The sequence below is a fragment of the Bos mutus genome, chromosome 28, assembly GCF_027580195.1.
Source record: "Bos mutus isolate GX-2022 chromosome 28, NWIPB_WYAK_1.1, whole genome shotgun sequence".
Taxonomy (NCBI): domain Eukaryota; kingdom Metazoa; phylum Chordata; class Mammalia; order Artiodactyla; family Bovidae; genus Bos; species Bos mutus.
In genome coordinates this window covers 31,570,107-31,588,700 of record NC_091644.1, presented here as the reverse complement: position 1 = coordinate 31,588,700, position 18,594 = coordinate 31,570,107, and the positions used below count along the sequence as shown (strand labels likewise).

The window sequence follows — 18,594 nt, the reverse complement described above, 5'->3', positions numbered from 1 at the left end:
GAAGTCTCTAGGTCGTGTCTGACTCTTAGTGACCCCACGGACTGCAGCCCACCAGGCTCCTCCACCCATGGGATTTTCCAGGCAAGAGTACTGGAGTGGGGTGCCATTGCCTTCTCCATAAAACAAGTGCAGTAAATTTTAATATTGTTTCCTTTAACCCAATATATAAATATGGTACACTTTCAACATATAATCAGTTAATGAGGTTTTTGCTTTCTTTTGCATTGTCTTTGAAACCCACTGTGTTTTTAATTCTTTCAGCACATCTGGGTTCATACGAGCCACATTTCAAGCACTCAGTAGCCATAGCACAGCTCTGTGGCAGAGTCCTTGTGAGCTCTATAAAGGCCATGAACATCCTTTAGGATCTGATAAAGCTAGAAGAGTGTTGCTTAAAAAAAATATTGTGTAAATACTCAAGTCATCAAATAGTGTTTGTGACCACAGGCCAGACTAAAAATGATGCTTCAGAGATTGCTTATGTAAGAAGGAATAGGGTGTGAATGCAAGACATTTGACATGACCAAAGTTTCTGTTAACTGGACTCAGAGTCCATTATGTATGTTAGGGTCATCAGCCCTCAACGAAGTCTTCATTATCAGGCCAATAAATTTGAAGTCTGAATAAACTCTTAGCCAAGTTTCTTGAAGAGTTCAAGTGTGTTTGAAGCAATGGATAATATAATGTAAATGTTGGTGAATATTTGTTTTCTTATGTTTGACGGCAACAGATACTTTCTGAAACTAAAGCCCGTATATGATAGAACACTGGCCTATGCCCGAGACTCCTAGACTGCCCTGCGTGTGGCAGGGCCTCCACTGTCTTAGCTTGTTCTCAGCTCTGAAATATTGATAGAGCTTTATTGCCCTGAGAGATTGAATGTGAAAAAAAATTTCCCTGAGATCTGAATATTGAGATGTGTAGTCTGCAAAGGACTTAATTGTTTGAGTTAGCGGGTATTAACTTGAAAGAGGCATCCGTGGCCCACCATTAATAGAAGAGATAGAAGGACTTCTCACCCCCATCGTAATATTTGGCATCCCTGTTAGTTCTGTTAAAACTTTGGTGGGAAATGAAAAAAATAGCCTCAATGGATGTCTTGGATTTTTGGTGTAGGTATCATTCAGGTAATGGCCTATGCTCTTAGCCCAGGTATCATAGATTATCCATCTCTTTTCTTTAAAACTCTTAGCCTTTTAGAGTTTTAGTTCTAAACTGAACTAGTTCTTTCAGTTTTAGTTCTAAAACTGAACCCTTTTATTTATTTATTTATTTATTTATTTTTTAAAATTTTATTTTATTTTTAAACTTTACGTAATTGTATTAGTTTTGCCAAACATCAAAATGAATCCATCACAGGTATATATGTGCTCCCCCTCCTGAACCCTCCTCCCTCCTCCCTCCCCATACCATCCCTCCAGGTCGTCCCAGTGCACCAGCCCCAAGCATCCAGTATCGTGCATTGAACCTGGACTGGCATCTCGTTTCATACATGATATTTTACATGTTTCAATGCCATTCTCCCAAATCTCCCCACCCTCTCCCTCTCCCACAGAGTCCATAAGACTGTTCCATACATCAGCGTCACTTTTGCTGTCTCGTACACAGGGTTATTGTTATCATCTTTCTAAATTCCATATATATGCGTTAGTATACTGTATTGGTGTTTTTCCTTCTGGCTTACTTCACTCTGTATAATAGGCTCCAGTTTCATCCACCTCATTAGAACTGATTCAAATGTATTCTTTTTAATGGCTGAGTAATACTCCATTGTGTATATGTACCATAGCTTTCTTATCCATTCATCTGCTGATGGACATCTAGGTTGCTTCCATGTCCTGGCTATTATAAACAGTGCTGGGATGAACATTGGGGTACACGTGTCTCTTTCCCTTCTGGTTTCTTCAGTGTGTATGCCCAGCAGTGGGATTGCTGGATCATAAGGCAGTTCTATTTCCAGTTTTTTAAGGAATCTCCACACTGTTCTCCATAGTGGCTGTACTAGTTTGCATTCCCACCAACAGTGTAAGAGGGTTCCTTTCCTCCACACCCTCTCCAACATTTATTATTTGTAGACTTTTGGATCGCAGCCATTCTGACTGGTGTGAAATGGTACCTCATAGTGGTCTTGATTTGCATTTCTCTGATAATGAGTGATGTTGAACATCTTTTCATGTGTTTGTTAGCCATCTGTATGTCTTCTTTGGAGAAATGTCTATTTAGTTCTTTGGCCCATTTTTTGATTGGGTCATTTATTTTTCTGGAGTTGAGCTGTAGGAGTTGCTTGTATATTTTTGAGATTAGTTGTTTGTCAGTTGCTTCATTTGCTATTATTTTCTCCCATTCTGAAGGCTGTCTTTTCACCTTGCTGATAGTTTCCTTTGATGTGCAGAAGCTTTTAAGTTTAATTAGGTCCCATTTGTTTATTTTTGCTTTTATTTCCAATATTCTGGGAGGTGGGTCCTCTACATAGAAAACCCTAAAGACTCCACCAGAAAATTACTAGAACTAATCAATGACTATAGTAAAGTTGCAGGATATAAAATCAACACACAGAAATCCCTTGCATTCCTATACACTAATAATGAGAAAACAGAAAGAGAAATTAAGGAAACAATTCCATTCACCATTGCAACAGAAAGAATAAAATACTTAGGAATATATCTACCTAAAGAAACTAAAGACCTATATATAGAAAACTATAAAACACTGGTGAAAGAAATCAAAGAGGACACTAATAGATGGAGAAATATACCATGCTCATGGATTGGAAGAATCAATATAGTAAAAATGAGTATACTACCCAAAGCAATCTATAGATTCAATGCAATCCCTATCAAGCTACCAACAGTATTCTTCACAGAGCTAGAACAAATAATTTCACAATTTGTATGGAAATACAAAAAACCTCGAATAGCCAAAGCGATCTTGACAAAGAAGAATGGAACTGGAGGAATCAACCTACCTGACTTCAGGCTCTACTACAAAGCCACAGTTATCAAGACAGTATGGTACTGGCACAAAGACAGAAATATAGATCAATGGAACAAAATAGAAAGCCCAGAGATAAATCCAGGCACATATGGACACCTTATCTTTGACAAAGGAGGCAAGAATATACAATGGATTAAAGACAATCTCTTTAACAAGTGGTGCTGGGAAAACTGGTCAACCACTTGTAAAAGAATGAAACTAGAACACTTTCTAACACCATACACAAAAATAAACTCAAAATGGATTAAAGATCTAAACGTAAGACCTAAAACTGAACCCTTTTAGAATGTGGTGAATCTAAATACAACATAAATATAACAGGTTAAGTTATCTGTTTTAGCTCATATTTCATTTGATATGCCCTTTCAATAAAAAAATGGCCTTCCTTTCTTCTAGTTACCTTCCATCACCAAAAATGGCCTTCTCTTAAAGTATAACATATATAAAATGAGAAACATAATAAATAAGTTCTCCCCTGGTTCATGCATTTTAGAGAGCATCTCCTTCTGTCTTTTGTTTAGCTGTTATATTTGGATGTGACTCAGAGGTTTTCCAAATATTGGATTATTTAAGTGTTTTCAGTTGTGAACTCTAGGCATTGTTCAAACTTTTTTACTCAGAATCAGTTGCACATAAATCAGTATTTCAGTCTAGAAAGTGCTAGGTTAATTAAGGCCTGTGATGTTCAGTGCCAGGCGTGGTTTTGTGGGCTGTTAACTGTCCTATTACATTAGTCTGTTAGTCATTTTTCTCCTTAGGTAACTTATGTGCACATTTGACTTAGACGTTTATCAGATTCTGTTATATGTGTTGGGCTGGAAATGTGGCTCCAGTGATGGTAAAATCTTAGTTCTCTCAAAAAGGGTTCAAATGACTGTTAACCTGATTTTTCCCCCTAATTGAAGGCTACTGAAACCTATTTATTCAAGCTATTTAAAGGCGTTCTGAAAAATGCAAAGAAGGAAGTGATAAATAACCCAAGAATTCAACCACTCAAATAACACTTGTTAATATTTTGGTGTTTATCCTTTAAGTTTTTTTTTCCCTCTAGCATATACATTATATGTATGTGTATACATGTATACTTAAATATAGAATTGACCATGTTGTATGTCTTGTTTTGTAATCCCAGTCCCCTTAAACAATTTATTGCATTTTTGAACATGGGAATTTTTTTAAACTACAATAATGAAACAGTATCTTAAGGATAAATCCGAAGCTGAAGAAACCATCCTTAAATACCCAGCCACTCTTAAGATAAAATTTATTTTAATTTTTGGCTGTTTCTTGAATTTTTTTGGTAGGCCTACATGATTTTTTTGTTTTTTCAGGGTGAGTGAATTTGATTTGTTCTCAGTGGACTTAGGAAGCAGGTAAGGAGTTTTAGGAAAGATGAGGTCTGAACATCATCCCACTTAACTATGATATACTACCTTCAAATGATACTTCTTACTGCTGGAGTTTAAACTGGGAGATGTTCTTTAGCTGGCTGGAGTATTTGAGAGACTTTGATTGAGAACTGAAGAAACTTTAAAAATTGACTTAATGTCTACTATTACTTCAGTCAATTGTTAGAGCTTTGCATGCCAGTCTAGACTGTTAGATATGGTTACTGAACATAAAAAGTTCTCTAAAGACTTCCCTGGTTGTCCATTGGCCAAGACTCTGCACTCCCAACGCAGGGGGCCTGGGTTCAATCCCTGGTCAGGGAAGCAGATCCTACATGCAGCAGCTAAAGATCCTGTGTACTGCAGCTCAGACCTGGCACAGCCAAACAAACAAATAAAAAAGCATTTTTAAAAGATTCCCATCGGAGAAAGGTTTAGTTCTCACTAAAGGAGAACTTTAAAAGGTTCTCTAAAAGGTTCTTTTAAAACTCCCTTTTAAAAGGGAGTGTACAGAAACTGCGTCTTGGACATCTGTTGCTGATTCCTCTTTCAGCAGAATCAGCCAAATAGTAGGCAAGTTTTCTGAAAAGAGTAATATCCGAATAAAATATATGGTATAGTTCTTTCAGCATATGGATTAAATAGACACAGTAAGTGCATGTTTTAAAAATTCTTAGTAAAATATTTTTGCAAGAGAATCAGACTAGCTAAACAGTTATAGTTGTCTTTCAGGTGAACTTGAAATACAGCAGCCTTCTTAGTTGCAAATCTGCTACACTTGGGGAAACGGGGGGAATGTCCTGAATCTTAACAGATTTAAAGAAGTATTTCTCAGTTATTTTTTTGTAATTTGAATTTGGTCTTTTCTTGCTCAGGTTCCACAAGGGTGAAGAAACCCATTACTTTATTCCATACTGTATTTTAAATATGAAATGCATGACCCTTGGCCCTTATGTTTTTAGATTTGGCTGTATAAAGCATCAGATGTTATGGAAAAGCATTTCAGAATGAAAAGGGTATTTGAATAAGTTTCCATATGCCCTGCGAAGAATTGAAAATCGAGCCCTCACCTTTAATTCAGTAATTAACTAGACTTTCCCTGTAGTTTGGGGGATTGTAATAGTTTACACCTGTCTCAACTTTGGCTGTTTTTATTGGCTGTGGCTTTTGCCATCCCATATTTCTTACGAAGCAGAAATATGAAATAAAATAGGCCAAAGCATTGGAGAAATTATAATAAACATAAAAAATGAATTGTTCAGCTTAAAATGTGAAATGCTTTACCTGTACAATCCATGAAGCCGTGTTTCAGTAGTAGTGAAGTAATTTATTCCTGGAATTCTGTGTCATGAAAATAAAGACAATTGCTTTCATTGGCAGGAAGATTCCAAAGGTTTTTTAACCATCAAATGATTAACTTTTGGAACATCAGGCAGGCAGAAATTGTTTTGTAAGGACAGTTAGAAAAAGCCTGCTAAATCATTACGTGTGTTTTCATGTTGCTGTGAATGAAAAAGATGAGGCTATATCAGTGTATAAGAATGTGAGGCTTGATAGAACTGTTGTACCACAGAATACAGTCAGACTTTTCAAAGGTCACGGAGCTCCATGACATTAAGTCTGGGTTGGCTCATTTCACAAGACGATGTTTTCCCCTCGAAACGTAATGAAAAAAATCATTGTGTCAAGATATTATCACACCTCCAATTTTTTCTTGCAACCTAACTCTCAAGTGGTCTCCCTGGAAGAACCCTTTAATTTTGAGTCCTAACAGTAGCTACCCAGTCCTAGTGTTAAGAATAAAATGACTGGCTTTTTAGTGCATTGTCCAGAATAAGAGTGGCTAAGATTTCTAATAAGTTTAACTTGGATGGAGTGGTGGCTGTGAAAAGATCTTTGGGACCCTTGTCCCTAGAACTGAGTTTTAATTTTCCCTTGGACCTCACTCATTGGGTGGTTTGAATATATGGGTCAAGGTTGTAAGCTGAATGAAGGCAGGGCCTGGCCTATGTTGAGTCACCAGCATGAGACTTAGGTACTTGTGGAAAGAAAGAGTGAACTTTTCTTTCTATAGAAAGAACATTTTATATACCTAAGAAATACTCCACAAACCTCCGCCTTCTCGGTCTCTCAATTTATTCAAGAGGAGTTGATATTTTAATCCTGAGGAGTTTAGAGTACGGAATTCTCAAATTTGAGCACAGAAGGATCCCTGCTTAGGGAGGGGAGAGAATACTTGGGGGAATTGTTGCTCTCCCTTGATTGACTTCTCTGGTCTTGGCAGCTTTGCTTGTGTGGAGTCAGTAGAAGTGCAGGAGACCCAGCAACCTGGGGGTGAGGTAAGGATGCTCCCGGCAAAGGGCTGACGACTGGGACTCACCTTGGTTTGAACCAGAGACCGTGACCACCCATGAGTCCAACCAGAGGCTTGTCCCAGGTCCTTGTGGGCTTAGGAAGTGGACTGTTGTAGGATTTAGGGGAGATTCAGGCTCAGATTTGGAGTTTCTTGTACATAAACATTTTGGAATGAAAAAAGCCAGAGATTTTTGATGGCACCGATTGTGCCATTTCCAGCTCCCCTCCTCTCTTGATGCCCCTCAAATCATAAGATTGCTAAAGGTGCAGGTTTCTGGTTAAATTTTAGATGTTTTCCTGGGAGCGTAATTATAATTTGTGTGTAACTAAGGAAATTCCACCCCTCCCCCCGCCCCAGCTTTTAATTCATCCAGGGATTGAAAGGCCGGTCTGTAAAGTCTGTTTAGCTGGACTTGGCATGAAGGGGCATTTCAAGGTTGTGACATAATGCGTTTGTCATGAGCAAAGTAAGTATCTTAAAGGAAGTTTCTGGTTTCTGTAATAAAACATCATTGTATCATGAAATTTAAACCGATGAATTTTAAGTTGTGAAGAAGTCCCCTGTGGGTGAAAGCGTTTATCTGCCCTGCTTGATAGGCTTTTGAATATTACGTTTGATCCTAAAATTTCTTTTTAAAAGAAGAATTCCCTTGATGTCACTAAAATTTCTGTCTAATCTTTGTGGCCTGGTATGCAGTTTTCATTGCCACACAGTTGTATCATGGAGCAGGAGTGACTTTAAACTATTTTTAGCTTTAGAGATAAAGCCAGCCCAAGACGTAGCTGAGTTGAGGTGTCCCCAGGGCATTCCTGTCATTGGGTTTGGGTGCTGATCTTTTATCTTTCTGGCCCTCTGGCTAGGACCAACTGTGTTCACCTTATTTTCTCTCTCTCTCTCTCTCTCTTTTTTTGGTTCAAAATTGCTTCTTTATGTTTTTTCAAGAATTCACTATTGGTGTATTCCCTAGTTAGAGTGAAAAAAATCATAATTTGTAGAGTTAACTGCAAAAAATTTATTTGTGTGACTTCCCTGGTGGTCCAGTGGTTAATACTCCCCACTTTGAATACAGGGGTTGCAGTTAGGTCTCTGGTCAGGGAACTAAGATCCCACATGCCACAAGGTGCAGCCAGAATGTAAAAATCTGTGGAAATGTGTGATTCAAATGCTCACATCAGTGTCTGTGCTCAGTTTGTCCTGTTGATGATGTGTTTGTGCAAAAAGTGAAGTTAAGATGGCATTGAAATTATGTTTTTTGTTTCCTTTTCTGCTGTAACAAATAAATTTTTTATCTTACAGTTCTGGTGGTCAGAAGTCAGAAATGTGTTTTATTTGGGCTATCCTAAGGTATTGTCCAGGCTGCACTTCCTCCAAAGACCCTGGAGGAAAATCCAGATCCTTGCCTTTCCCAACTTCTAGAGGGCGCCTGTATTACTTGGCTTGTGGCCCCTCCTCCACATTTAAAGCCAGCAGTATAGCATCTCTGTAAGTTTCTCTGCTCTGACTCTGCAATCAATGCCCTTCTCTCTCTCTGATTCTTTTGTTGCATTGCCTTCTCGGATTCTGACCTTCTCCCTTCTTAAAAGGGCTCCTCGTGATTACAGTGGGTCCACCTGCATAATTCAGGATATACTTCCCATCTCAAGGTCTTAATTTAATCACACCCACAAAATCCTTTTAGCATATATAAGGTGACTTATTCACAGTTTCCAGGGATGAGAACATGACATCTTTGAGGGACTATTTAGCCGCCACATATTAGAATACAGTTTTAAATTTATTATTTCTGTTTAGCTCTTGTTTTATACATTTCCCAAACTCTCTTTGAAAATCACAGAAATGTGTACTCTGTGCTCTGCTTTTTAGATGAAAACATGTCAATAAAAATACACAGTTTTACAAAATAGTAGAAAATATCTTACATTTAACTGTGAAATTAAAGTTGGTGACAAAAGAATTTAGACTTTAATACTGTTTTTCCAGGGCAGAGAAGGTTTCTTTGAATTTTGAATTCTCTACTTAATGGACTGATTGGCCACAATTCTTGAGTTTTCAGGAACTTTAGCGAGTGCACTTGTCACACAGACATACAGGCGTGCGTGCCACACACACACACACACACACACACACACACACGTACAGGTAGGGTCCCTTGATGGTACTGCCCATTAGGTGTTTGGGGTACCAGTCTTCCAGATTTCAACTTAGAGAAGTTCTTGCTCCAGCTCATTTCTCTGTCCTGGCCAGGGGGTGGCTTTTTCTGTTAACCACTCTTTACCCCTGCCTGAATCCGAGACCTAGTGTTTACATTCTGAAAGATGTGATTTGAGGCTGTTGCAAGCAAGATGCCATTAGCTCTTTGTTCTCCTCTCTCTGAAGATTGAAAAGAAAATGTCCACAGGACCTTAAAACTTTTGCGCATATAAAACTGGGCTTGTCCTTTATTTGTAGGCTACCATTTAGACACAAAAATGTTCAAATACAACAACCTTTAAATTAATCTCAGGTGAAATTTTGTTGTCTGGGACCTTGACCATGACTTTGTAATTCTCTTGTTTTTCTGTCTTTCTCTTAGTAAATGTGACTAAAGGAGTGAATTAAAGTCATGTATGATGCCAGCTGAAATCCAAGTAGATTATATAGTCAGTGCAAAGCATAAACCTGAAATAGCTCCGAGGAGGCCTTGTCAGATGAGCCATCACTTGAAAAGGCAATCTCTTGCTTGGAATTGATTCCAGACAGGAAGTACTCAGAGCAGTACAGATGATTCTATTGGTAGTTGCATTTGTTCATATGTGTAGGCTCCTTAACTATGAAAAAAAACAAGATCACTTTCATCTGTGTGTGAAAATAGAGACTTATGAGGGTTTCAGACAGAAAACAGAGTGCGAAGGTATCTAAAGATGTCTGATTGATGGGATTAGTGTTTTATTTTCCATTTCATATCATAGATGAGGCCTGTGAACAGGGACTGAGCTTGGGGAGAGCGAGGCTGGCATCTTGTTTACCTCTTGTGTTCTTGTGGCTGATACTTGAGAGTGTTTTGAATACATAGATTGGAAAATGAAACTATTTTAAATGTATACATTTTTATTTACAGCTGCTGCGGAAGGAAAAGGCAAAAGTGGGGAAGACTTTTTTCAGAAGGTAAGTGACTTTTTACTCCTGTCTTGGCAATGATTAAGAGAAATGTACCTGTCTTAGCAGCTACACCGGAAGCCCCTGAAAGCTCCCCTTCTCTGTGAAGGGGACTAGGTTTATAGCTGAAGATGCTCGGGGCAAGAAAAGGGTGGTAGGCTGTTTGGGACTTAACCCTTCAAAGGCAGCTCCCTCTGGGCAAACTTAATGAAGTTTTCCATTGGAGGCGATGAGGACTGCCAGATCTCCTACCAGATTATCTTCTTTACCTGTTTCTTCCTTCCTTAAACACATACCTGTCCTAGGGAGTTGGAGAGGAGTCCCTTACAGAGGCTTCATTTCTTTCGTTCTTTTTTTTTTTAATTATTTTTAAATAGAAGGATAATTGCTTTGCAGAATTTTGTTGTTTTCTGTCAAACCTCAACATGAATCAGCCATAGGTATACATATATCCCCTCCGTTTTGAACCTCCCTCCCATCTCCCTCCCCACCCCACCCCACCCCATCCCACCCCTCAAGGTTGATGCAGAGCCCCTGTTTGAGTTTCCTGAGACATCCAGCAGATTCCTGTTTCCTGTCTGTTTTACATATGGTAGCTATCTATTTTACATATGATAATGTGAGTCTCCATGTTACTGTCTTCATACATTTCACCCTCCCGCCATGTCAGAGGCTTCATTTCTGGTAAGCAGGACCATGGGTGGGGTGATAAAATCGACAGAAGATGCTTACGACTGGTAAGCATCTGATGCGTACGACTGATGCTTACGTGAGCTCTCTGCTCAGACTGGTAACCTTGTCTGTTGTGTCCCTGGTGGCCCTCTGTAAGTGCTGACCTTCAGTGAAGTCAGCCTGGGCAGTCATAAAGGGAGACAGGAGTAAAACTGATGGCAAGTGATTTGAGATCCTGTGGAGAGCAGTTGATTACTTTCTGGTTAGCTCTGTTTTAAAGTAAGTGTTTTATGTAAGGGAAGATGTCTGTCTTTGCCAAGAAGTTGACTGAAGTTCCCATCCTTCTTTCTTTTGTTCATTTGAGTTTATTATATTGATATTTGTGTTTGTTGTTGGTATCCAGAAAGCATGTATGTAGGAACAAATATACAGTTTGTCTCAGTGTGACACACAGTAGCAATTATGCTGCTGCTGCTGCTAAGTCGCTCCAGTCGTGTCCGACTCTGTGCCACCCCATAGACGGCAGCCGACTAGGCTCCCCCGTCCCTGGGATTCTCCAGGCAAGAACACTGGAGTGGCTTGCCATTCCCTTCTCCAATGCATGAAAGTGAAAAGTGAAAGTGAAGTCGCTCAGTCGTGTCCAACCCTCAGCGACCTCATGGACTGCAGCCTACCAGGCTCCTCCGTCCATGGGATTTTCCAGGCAAGAGTACTGGAGTGGGGTGCCGTTGGATGTGGTTAAATATCGCTGTGGTAGGTCATCGAGCTTTTGGAAAATACCTGTGTGACCAGATGTGGCTTTTACAAGTAAGCTTCTTTACTCTCTTGCTTTCTGTGTGATCTGATCTTTTTTTTGTCAAGTTCATTATTCATCTGCATTTTCTTCCAAGGATATAAAAAGTGAATATTTTCAGAGCTGATACTGGTCTTGCCCTTTCTTCATTCTGAAAATATTTGTTTACCACCTGCTGTGTGTAAAACACTGGAAAGACCAAAATGAGCAAGGCGTAGTCCCCGCCCTAAAGGAATTAGTCTGGTGTTTGATTATATAGCTGCCTAAATAGCAGGGGAGTCTGGGCCAGAGAGGATTAAGCTCTTGACTGGGACTTGAGGAGATTAAAAAGGACTTCTTGAGATCTTTTGAAGGGTGGAAATTAGCCAAGTGGAGGGATAGGCTTGGGTGGGTAGAAAGAGCATTCTGAGTGAAGAAACAGAATGGAGAAGAGCTCCGATGTGGAGAAAGTCATGCAGCGTTCACATTTCAAAGCATCATCTGAGATTTCCATAGTGCAGGTGAGGTTTACTGTCCTGTATGATGAAGTACCTTCTTTGTATGGGGGTGGGGGTGCATTCCTAAAGGGATTTAATTAAAAATTTGCTGTGCTGGCCAAGTAGAATATGCCAGACCACGGTTTTCCACCCCTGCTTTTTAGGCTCCTGCTGTTGAAATTTGTGTACTATGTCTGAAGCCCCCTTACTTGGTATTATCTGACATTGGTTCATGTACAGCTTGTACTCAATGCTTGGGCAATTCAGAATCTCTGCTTTTGGCTGGGGTAGGCTTGCCACAAGGCAAAGAAAAGAGAAGACAAATAGAAATCACAGAGTTGCTTTGGTTTGTCTGTGATGGTACAAATAGATGCAATCTATGGAAGGATTTTTTTTTTTAGTTCTTTAACTTGTGAAGAGATATAAAAAAACAGACTGTTCAGCTTTATATGACTCACATTTTAAAAACAATCAAAACATGGTGTATGTGGTCATAAAGGACCTTCATTCTTAGAAGATTTGCTAATATTTATCACTCTTTACAGAGCTATGTATACATTCCAGCAGTTTAAATGGAAACACATGTCTGAATCCAGGAACATATGTGCATCCCACAAACCATGAGTTGGAATCATCGATTCCATTTTTGATCACAGGTTAATGAAGTCTCTGAGTAACTAAATGGAGCACTTTTTAATCTCATTTTCTTCTTTAGCTCAATAAAGAGTGTCTTCCTGAACAACAAGGGTCCGTGTTGGATTTGGATACTTACCATGGGAAAAAGCTCCTATAACTTAATAAAAGTGGAACAGCTCAAATGTCAGAAAAGTAGTTTTTAGTGTTTTGACCAGAGAGAAGAATAAATTACAGTCTACATTAGAATGAAGGAAAGGAGGAGTATTGAATTGTCCTCCAGGAACTTTCTTTTAGTTGCATATCTCCCATTTAAAAATAATAGCATTTGGGGAAACATTTAGGAACAAAAAATAAACCACATTGCTGGTTGTGAGCATCTTTGAAAAAATGCTTTTTTTCTTTCAGGGAAATGCAAATATGAAGGTTATATATGCTTATTTTTAGGATGTCTTTTGGATTTTGACTCTGGGGGTATGTATCACAAACTGACATTGACATTAAAATCTCTCCTTGAGCTTAGTTTAAAATTGGACTATCCCTGCCCCTCATTTTTTTTTTTTATTATTATCCTGATTTTAAAAAGATCTAAGCCCGGAAGTATAACTCGTGAATTCATACTAGCTCTCCCTGATGGGCTTTCTGGATGGCTCAGTGGTAAAGAATCCACCTGTGATGCAGAAGATACAGGAGACGCTGTGGATTCGATCCCTGGGTCAGGAAGATCCCCTGGAGGGGAGGGCATGGCAACCCACTCCAGTATTTCTGTCTGGAGAATCCCATGGACAGAGGAGCCTGGCAGGCTACAGTCCATAGGGTAGCAAAGAGTTGGACATGACTGAAGCGACTGAGCATGCACACTTCCTGATGAGAGGATTGGAAGAGGAGGACTTTTATGTATTATTTTGTTTTTTTTTTTGTCAAAATATATGTAAAACTATAACAATATGATAACTATTTTCATTAATGATTTTCAAAAATGAAAAAATAAAACTTTAAATACCTTTAAGAGTAAAAATGGTTAGATTTCTACAAAGGGTTGAAACATAGTTTAACAACTGCTGGGATCATCAGATCTATTGTGTCAAATTTGGAGCCATAATGTATAGTTGTTCAGTTGACTCTACACTTAAAATTCTCCCCTGGAGTCACAGCTACTACTTAATTTCAAAGAGCTTCCTGGTTTTCTGTAGACTGTTTCGTTGTCTGTGTATTGCCAGGAAGATCCCCTGGAGGAGAGCATAGCAACCGACTCCAGTATTCTTGCCTGGAGAATCCCATGGACAGAGGAGCCTAGTGGGCTAAGTCCATAGGGTCACAAAGAGTTGGACACGACTTAAACAACTTAGCGTGCACACATACAATGTTTTATTTCCATTGATACTCTATTGGGGTAAAAGAATAACAGGGTATAGCAGATACATCCAACAATATCATGCCTTAAAGAACAGTTCTTTATTTTACTTTGATGTAACATTCCAAGGAGAGTATTCTAGCTTGGTGGGTAGTGCTGTCTCATGCTGTCAGTGAGAGACCCACATCTCTTCTATGACTGATTGTTCCTTAAGGCATGTATCTCATCTATATGGTTGAAGCTGGGTCATTACCATGGCCACATGTGAGCTGATGAGGAGGTGGAAGGTGCCCTGGTCTTAAGGTCCAGGTATGGGTCTGTCGTATGTCACTTGTTCTCACATGCTGTAGGAGAAAACTCATGTATGTGGCCTTATGTAACTGTAGTCATAGGGGTGGGAGGAGGAGTGTCTGGAGGAAATACTGATTTTACAAGTGCTGCCTAACAAAAGGCAGATTGTCAGGAAGAAATAATGTGGTCAAGAGGGTAATGTCTCTGTATTATGCTTTGAAACCTTTTGTATTATCTTGAGGGCTGCTGTAAAAGTGTACCACAGATTGAGTGACTCACACAATAAAATGGATTGTCTCACAGTTCTGGAGGCTGGAAGTTTAGGGTCAAGGTGTGGGCAGGGCTCTGCCTTCTGAGTGCTGAGAGAGAATCTGGTCCACGCCTCTCTCCTGGCTCCTGGAGATTTGCTCACCATCTTTGGTGTTCCTGGCTTCTAGAAGCTTCAACCTGATGTCTGCATGTGGAGTTCTCCCCGTGTGTGTCTGTCTGTGTCCAAATATCTCCTTTTTATAAGGACAACAGCACTATTGGATTAGGGCTCAGTCTAGTGATCTTATCTCAATAATTACATCTACAGTGACCCAGTTTCCAGTCAGTTCACATTTGAGGTACTTACTGGTGGTTAGGATTTCAACATTATGAATTTTGTGGGATATGGCTCAACCTATAATATCTTTTAATGGAGGAAATGATTTTGTATAAAATTTACTATAGTCAGAAAAATTTGGTAAAACTGTAAATGTTATCACATTTTGATACTCAGTTTGATTTATAGATTTTAATTTCCTAGTCACTTATACTAGAGACTTCCCTGGTGGCTCAGATGGTAAAGCAGTAAAGCCTACAACGTGGGAGACCCGGGTTGGGAAGATTTCCTGGAGAAGGAAATGATAACCCACTCCAGTATTCTTGCCTGGAAAATCCCATGGACGGAAGAGCCTGGTAGACTATACAGTCCATGGGATCGCAAAGAGTCGGACACAACCGAGTGACTTCACTTTCACTTATACTAAATCTTTTTCTTTCCTTATAGCAAGTCATTTTTACACTTGATCTTAGCCAAAAGGCTGAGAAGCAATATAGCAAGTCATTTTTAAAAAAGTCTACTTAGTCATCCTACCTTTGAAAGAAAACTACTGTTTATACATTTGTTGACAGTCCCTAAGTTGTGTCTGACTCTTTGTGACCTCTTGGACTGCAGCATGCCTGGCTTCCCAGTATCTCCTGGAGTTTGCTCAAACTCATGTCCATTGAGTCATTGATACCATCCAACCTTCTCATCCTGTGTCACCCCCTTCTCCTCTTGCCTTCAATCTTTCCCAGTATTGCCGTCTTTTCCAATGAGTTGGCTCTTTGCATCAGGTGGCCTAAGTATTGCAGCTTCAGCTTCAGCATCAGTCCTTCTGATGAATATTCAGAGTTGATTTCCTCTGTGATTGACTGGTTTGATCTTCTTGCTGTCCAAGGGACTCTCAAAAGTCTTCTCCAGCACTGTTGTTTATATACTTCAGTCCTTTTCTCTATATATTAAAAATGTATATAAAATGCTTTTTAATATTCTTTAATTGGCTGATGAGATTACAAATTAGACCATATTGGATACATCCCAGATGTTTTTCTATATTAGAATTTTGCACATTCTTCAGTAATTGTGTTTTTTATTCTTTGACTCTAACTATACTTACAAAAGGAGGGAATGGATTCAACTTTTATCGCTTTCTGTCTAGTTTTTGTCCACTTGTCATGGCAACTTTAATTGAAACACATGGAAATGATCTGCCAGGAGTTTTACAGTTCTATGGGCAGTTGTTCATGGCTTACTCACTGTCTGTCCTGTTTCCTTTAATCAGTTCTTTTTTACATTTCTCTTGTGAAATGACTATGGCGAGATCTTGGAGGGGAAAATGTGTTACACTGTATTAGGTGGGGATGAGTAAAGTGATTGTATTGCAAATGTGATTCATCAAAGCAAAATGCTTTAGGAATCTTGAATCCTGTTGGCTGAAGAGGGGAAAATCCAGTGAGTGTTGTAATTGATGAAACCAGATTTTCTGTTACATTGGGTTATATACATAATTTTTCCACAAAGCACACATCACATGTTTTAAATGTGGGGTATTTTATATCCTTAAAATACGTCAGTTAGAAAACTGATCTGTAAACTATGGTTTTTCAAAAGGGCTTATCACTAAGGCCAGTATAAATAAGAAACTGTCTGATGGTTTATGCGGTATATTTTTACTACCCTCAAGTTCATCTTTTTAGGCAAATAGATTACTTTTGTCATTTTGAGACTGGAAAGTAGCAAATGTTGTCTTCTGGGGTAAATTGCTTGGAGGAATAGCTGGCTCCCTTTGTATCTCAAAACAAGTACATTAGGTGGTCTTAGATGAGGACTACTTAAATATTTTTATTGGAAGGGAGACAGAAATGTCTAACTACAATTTCTTCTTTCTCCACAAATTGGTTTAGTTTGGATAGCTCATAGTCCTCTGGTCATAGAAATAACTTTTGATTTAATTATTTAAAAGTGCATTCACTTAACTGTAGCTCATGGTATGCTTTCTCTGACACTGAGGCTTTTTGCTTAAACATGTAAAATCAAATTTGATTTAAATAAAATTAGGATATTTGACATTGTAATCTCAGTATGTGTTTCAGTAGGGAATATATTCACGTCTTTTGCAATTCAGACATTTCCAAAAGATGTATGTACAGTGGAGTATTTGATGCCACGGTTGTGAAAATGGGCGGACAAGCCTGCAGAATGACAGGGTTGATTTCGATTCCAGACTTAAAGGTCGTCACCAATGGATGTCACCACAAACGGATAGTTAGGCCTTGCAGCTAACATTTAGGGATCCTGAGTTCTTACTCCTGATGACAGCTTTGTGACCCTGAGTGTAAGTGTCATTGAGAGAATCTATCCTTCTTCTCTTCTGCTGCTGCTGAATCGCTTCAGTCGTGTCTGACTCTGTGCGACCCCATGGATGGCAGCCCACGAGGCTCCCCCATCCCTGGGATTCTCCAGGCAAGAACACTGGAGTGGGTTGCCATTGCCTTCTCCATCCCTCTTCTCTTCTACAACTGACTAGAGGTGAGTGACACATATACGACTTGGAAAAAAGAAACAACCCCCCCAAACAGGTTATCTGGTCATCTTTTGCTTGCTTATTTATTTTTAAAAATTTTTATTGGAGTATAGTTGATTTACAGTGTTGTGCCAGTTTCGTGTGTACAGCAAAGTGAATCAGTTATGCGGATATATATATATATCTATATCGCCACTCTTTTTTAGATTCTTTTTGCATATGGTCATCTTTTAGAAAGTTGTTTAAGGTAAGAACCTGTCCTGTTTTTGTATCTTTTAATTTGCTTTCTGTTTTCCAGGAGAGTCTAGCAGTTAAGGGTTAGTGAGAAAAGATTCAGAAAAAAGACCATCTTATGTGATTTGCTCGGAGAAGGCAATGGCACCCCACTCCAGTGCTCTTGCCTGGAAAATCCCATGGACGGAGGAGCCTGGTAGGCTGTAGTCCATGGGGTCGTGAAGAGTCGGACACGACTGAGCGACTTCACTTTCACTTTTCACTTTCATGCATTGGAGAAGGAAATGGCAACCCACTCCAGTGTTCTTGCCTGGAGAATCCCAGGGAAGGCAGAGTCTGGTGGGCTGCCGTCTATGGGGTTGCACAGAGTCGGACACGGCTGAAGTGACTTAGCAGCAGCAGCAGCAGCATGTGATTTGCTCATTCTCTGTTCTTAGTGTCCTCTCAGTTCTATCTTTGTGTTGATTTGAACAAGATGAGCCTGGTGTCAAGCCTGTGTTCTTGAGCATGTTGTACAGTTACCTGTTGAGTTCTGTCATCGTGTCCAGTTTTCTTTGGCAGTCATTTCATGCTGCTTTATGAGAACCACATTTGCTCTTTTATTCCTCTCTCTGCAGAAATGGAAATAGGGGATGCAATTGAGATTCCTTTAAACTGGTTGTTTGATGGCCACGAATATACCCTAATTGCTACTATGATTTTTTAAAGTGACTAATAATAGTGAACGTGAAAAGTGAAAGTTGCTTAGTCGTGTCTGACTCTTTGTGACCACATGGACTACAGAGTACATGGAATTCTCCAGGCCAGAATACTAGAGTGGGTAGCCTTTTGCATCTCCAGGGGATCTTCCCAACCCAGGGGTTGAACCCAGGTCTCCCTCATTGCAGGCAGATTCTTTACGAGCTGAGCCACCTGGGAAGCTTTGTTAAATAATAGTTAACTATTATTTAATAGTTAAATAATAGTTAACTATTATTTAATAAATAATATTAGTTAACTATTTAATAGTTAAATAATATTAGTTAACTATTATTAAAAATAATTAAAAGTTATTTAAATAATTATTTAAAAAGTTATTAGTTATTATTTAACTAAATAAAGAAGTTATCAAATAAAAAACTATTAAAAGTTATTTAAAATAATTTTTAAGTTATTAAATAATTAGAAGTTAAATAA

General features: G+C 39.1%; 1 protein-coding gene across 5 annotated transcripts in view; it reads left to right on the top strand.

Moving 5' to 3' along the window:
- BICC1 (BicC family RNA binding protein 1) overlaps positions 1 to 18,594 on the top strand; it is a 352,248-nt gene that overhangs the window by 98,206 nt on the left and 235,448 nt on the right. For all 5 annotated transcript variants that reach the window (XM_070364951.1, XM_070364950.1, XM_005898905.3 and 2 more), the window contains exon 2: positions 9,836 to 9,882. In XM_070364951.1, the coding sequence (XP_070221052.1) occupies positions 9,836 to 9,882 (47 nt within the window). The remainder of the gene's footprint in view (positions 1 to 9,835; positions 9,883 to 18,594) is intronic.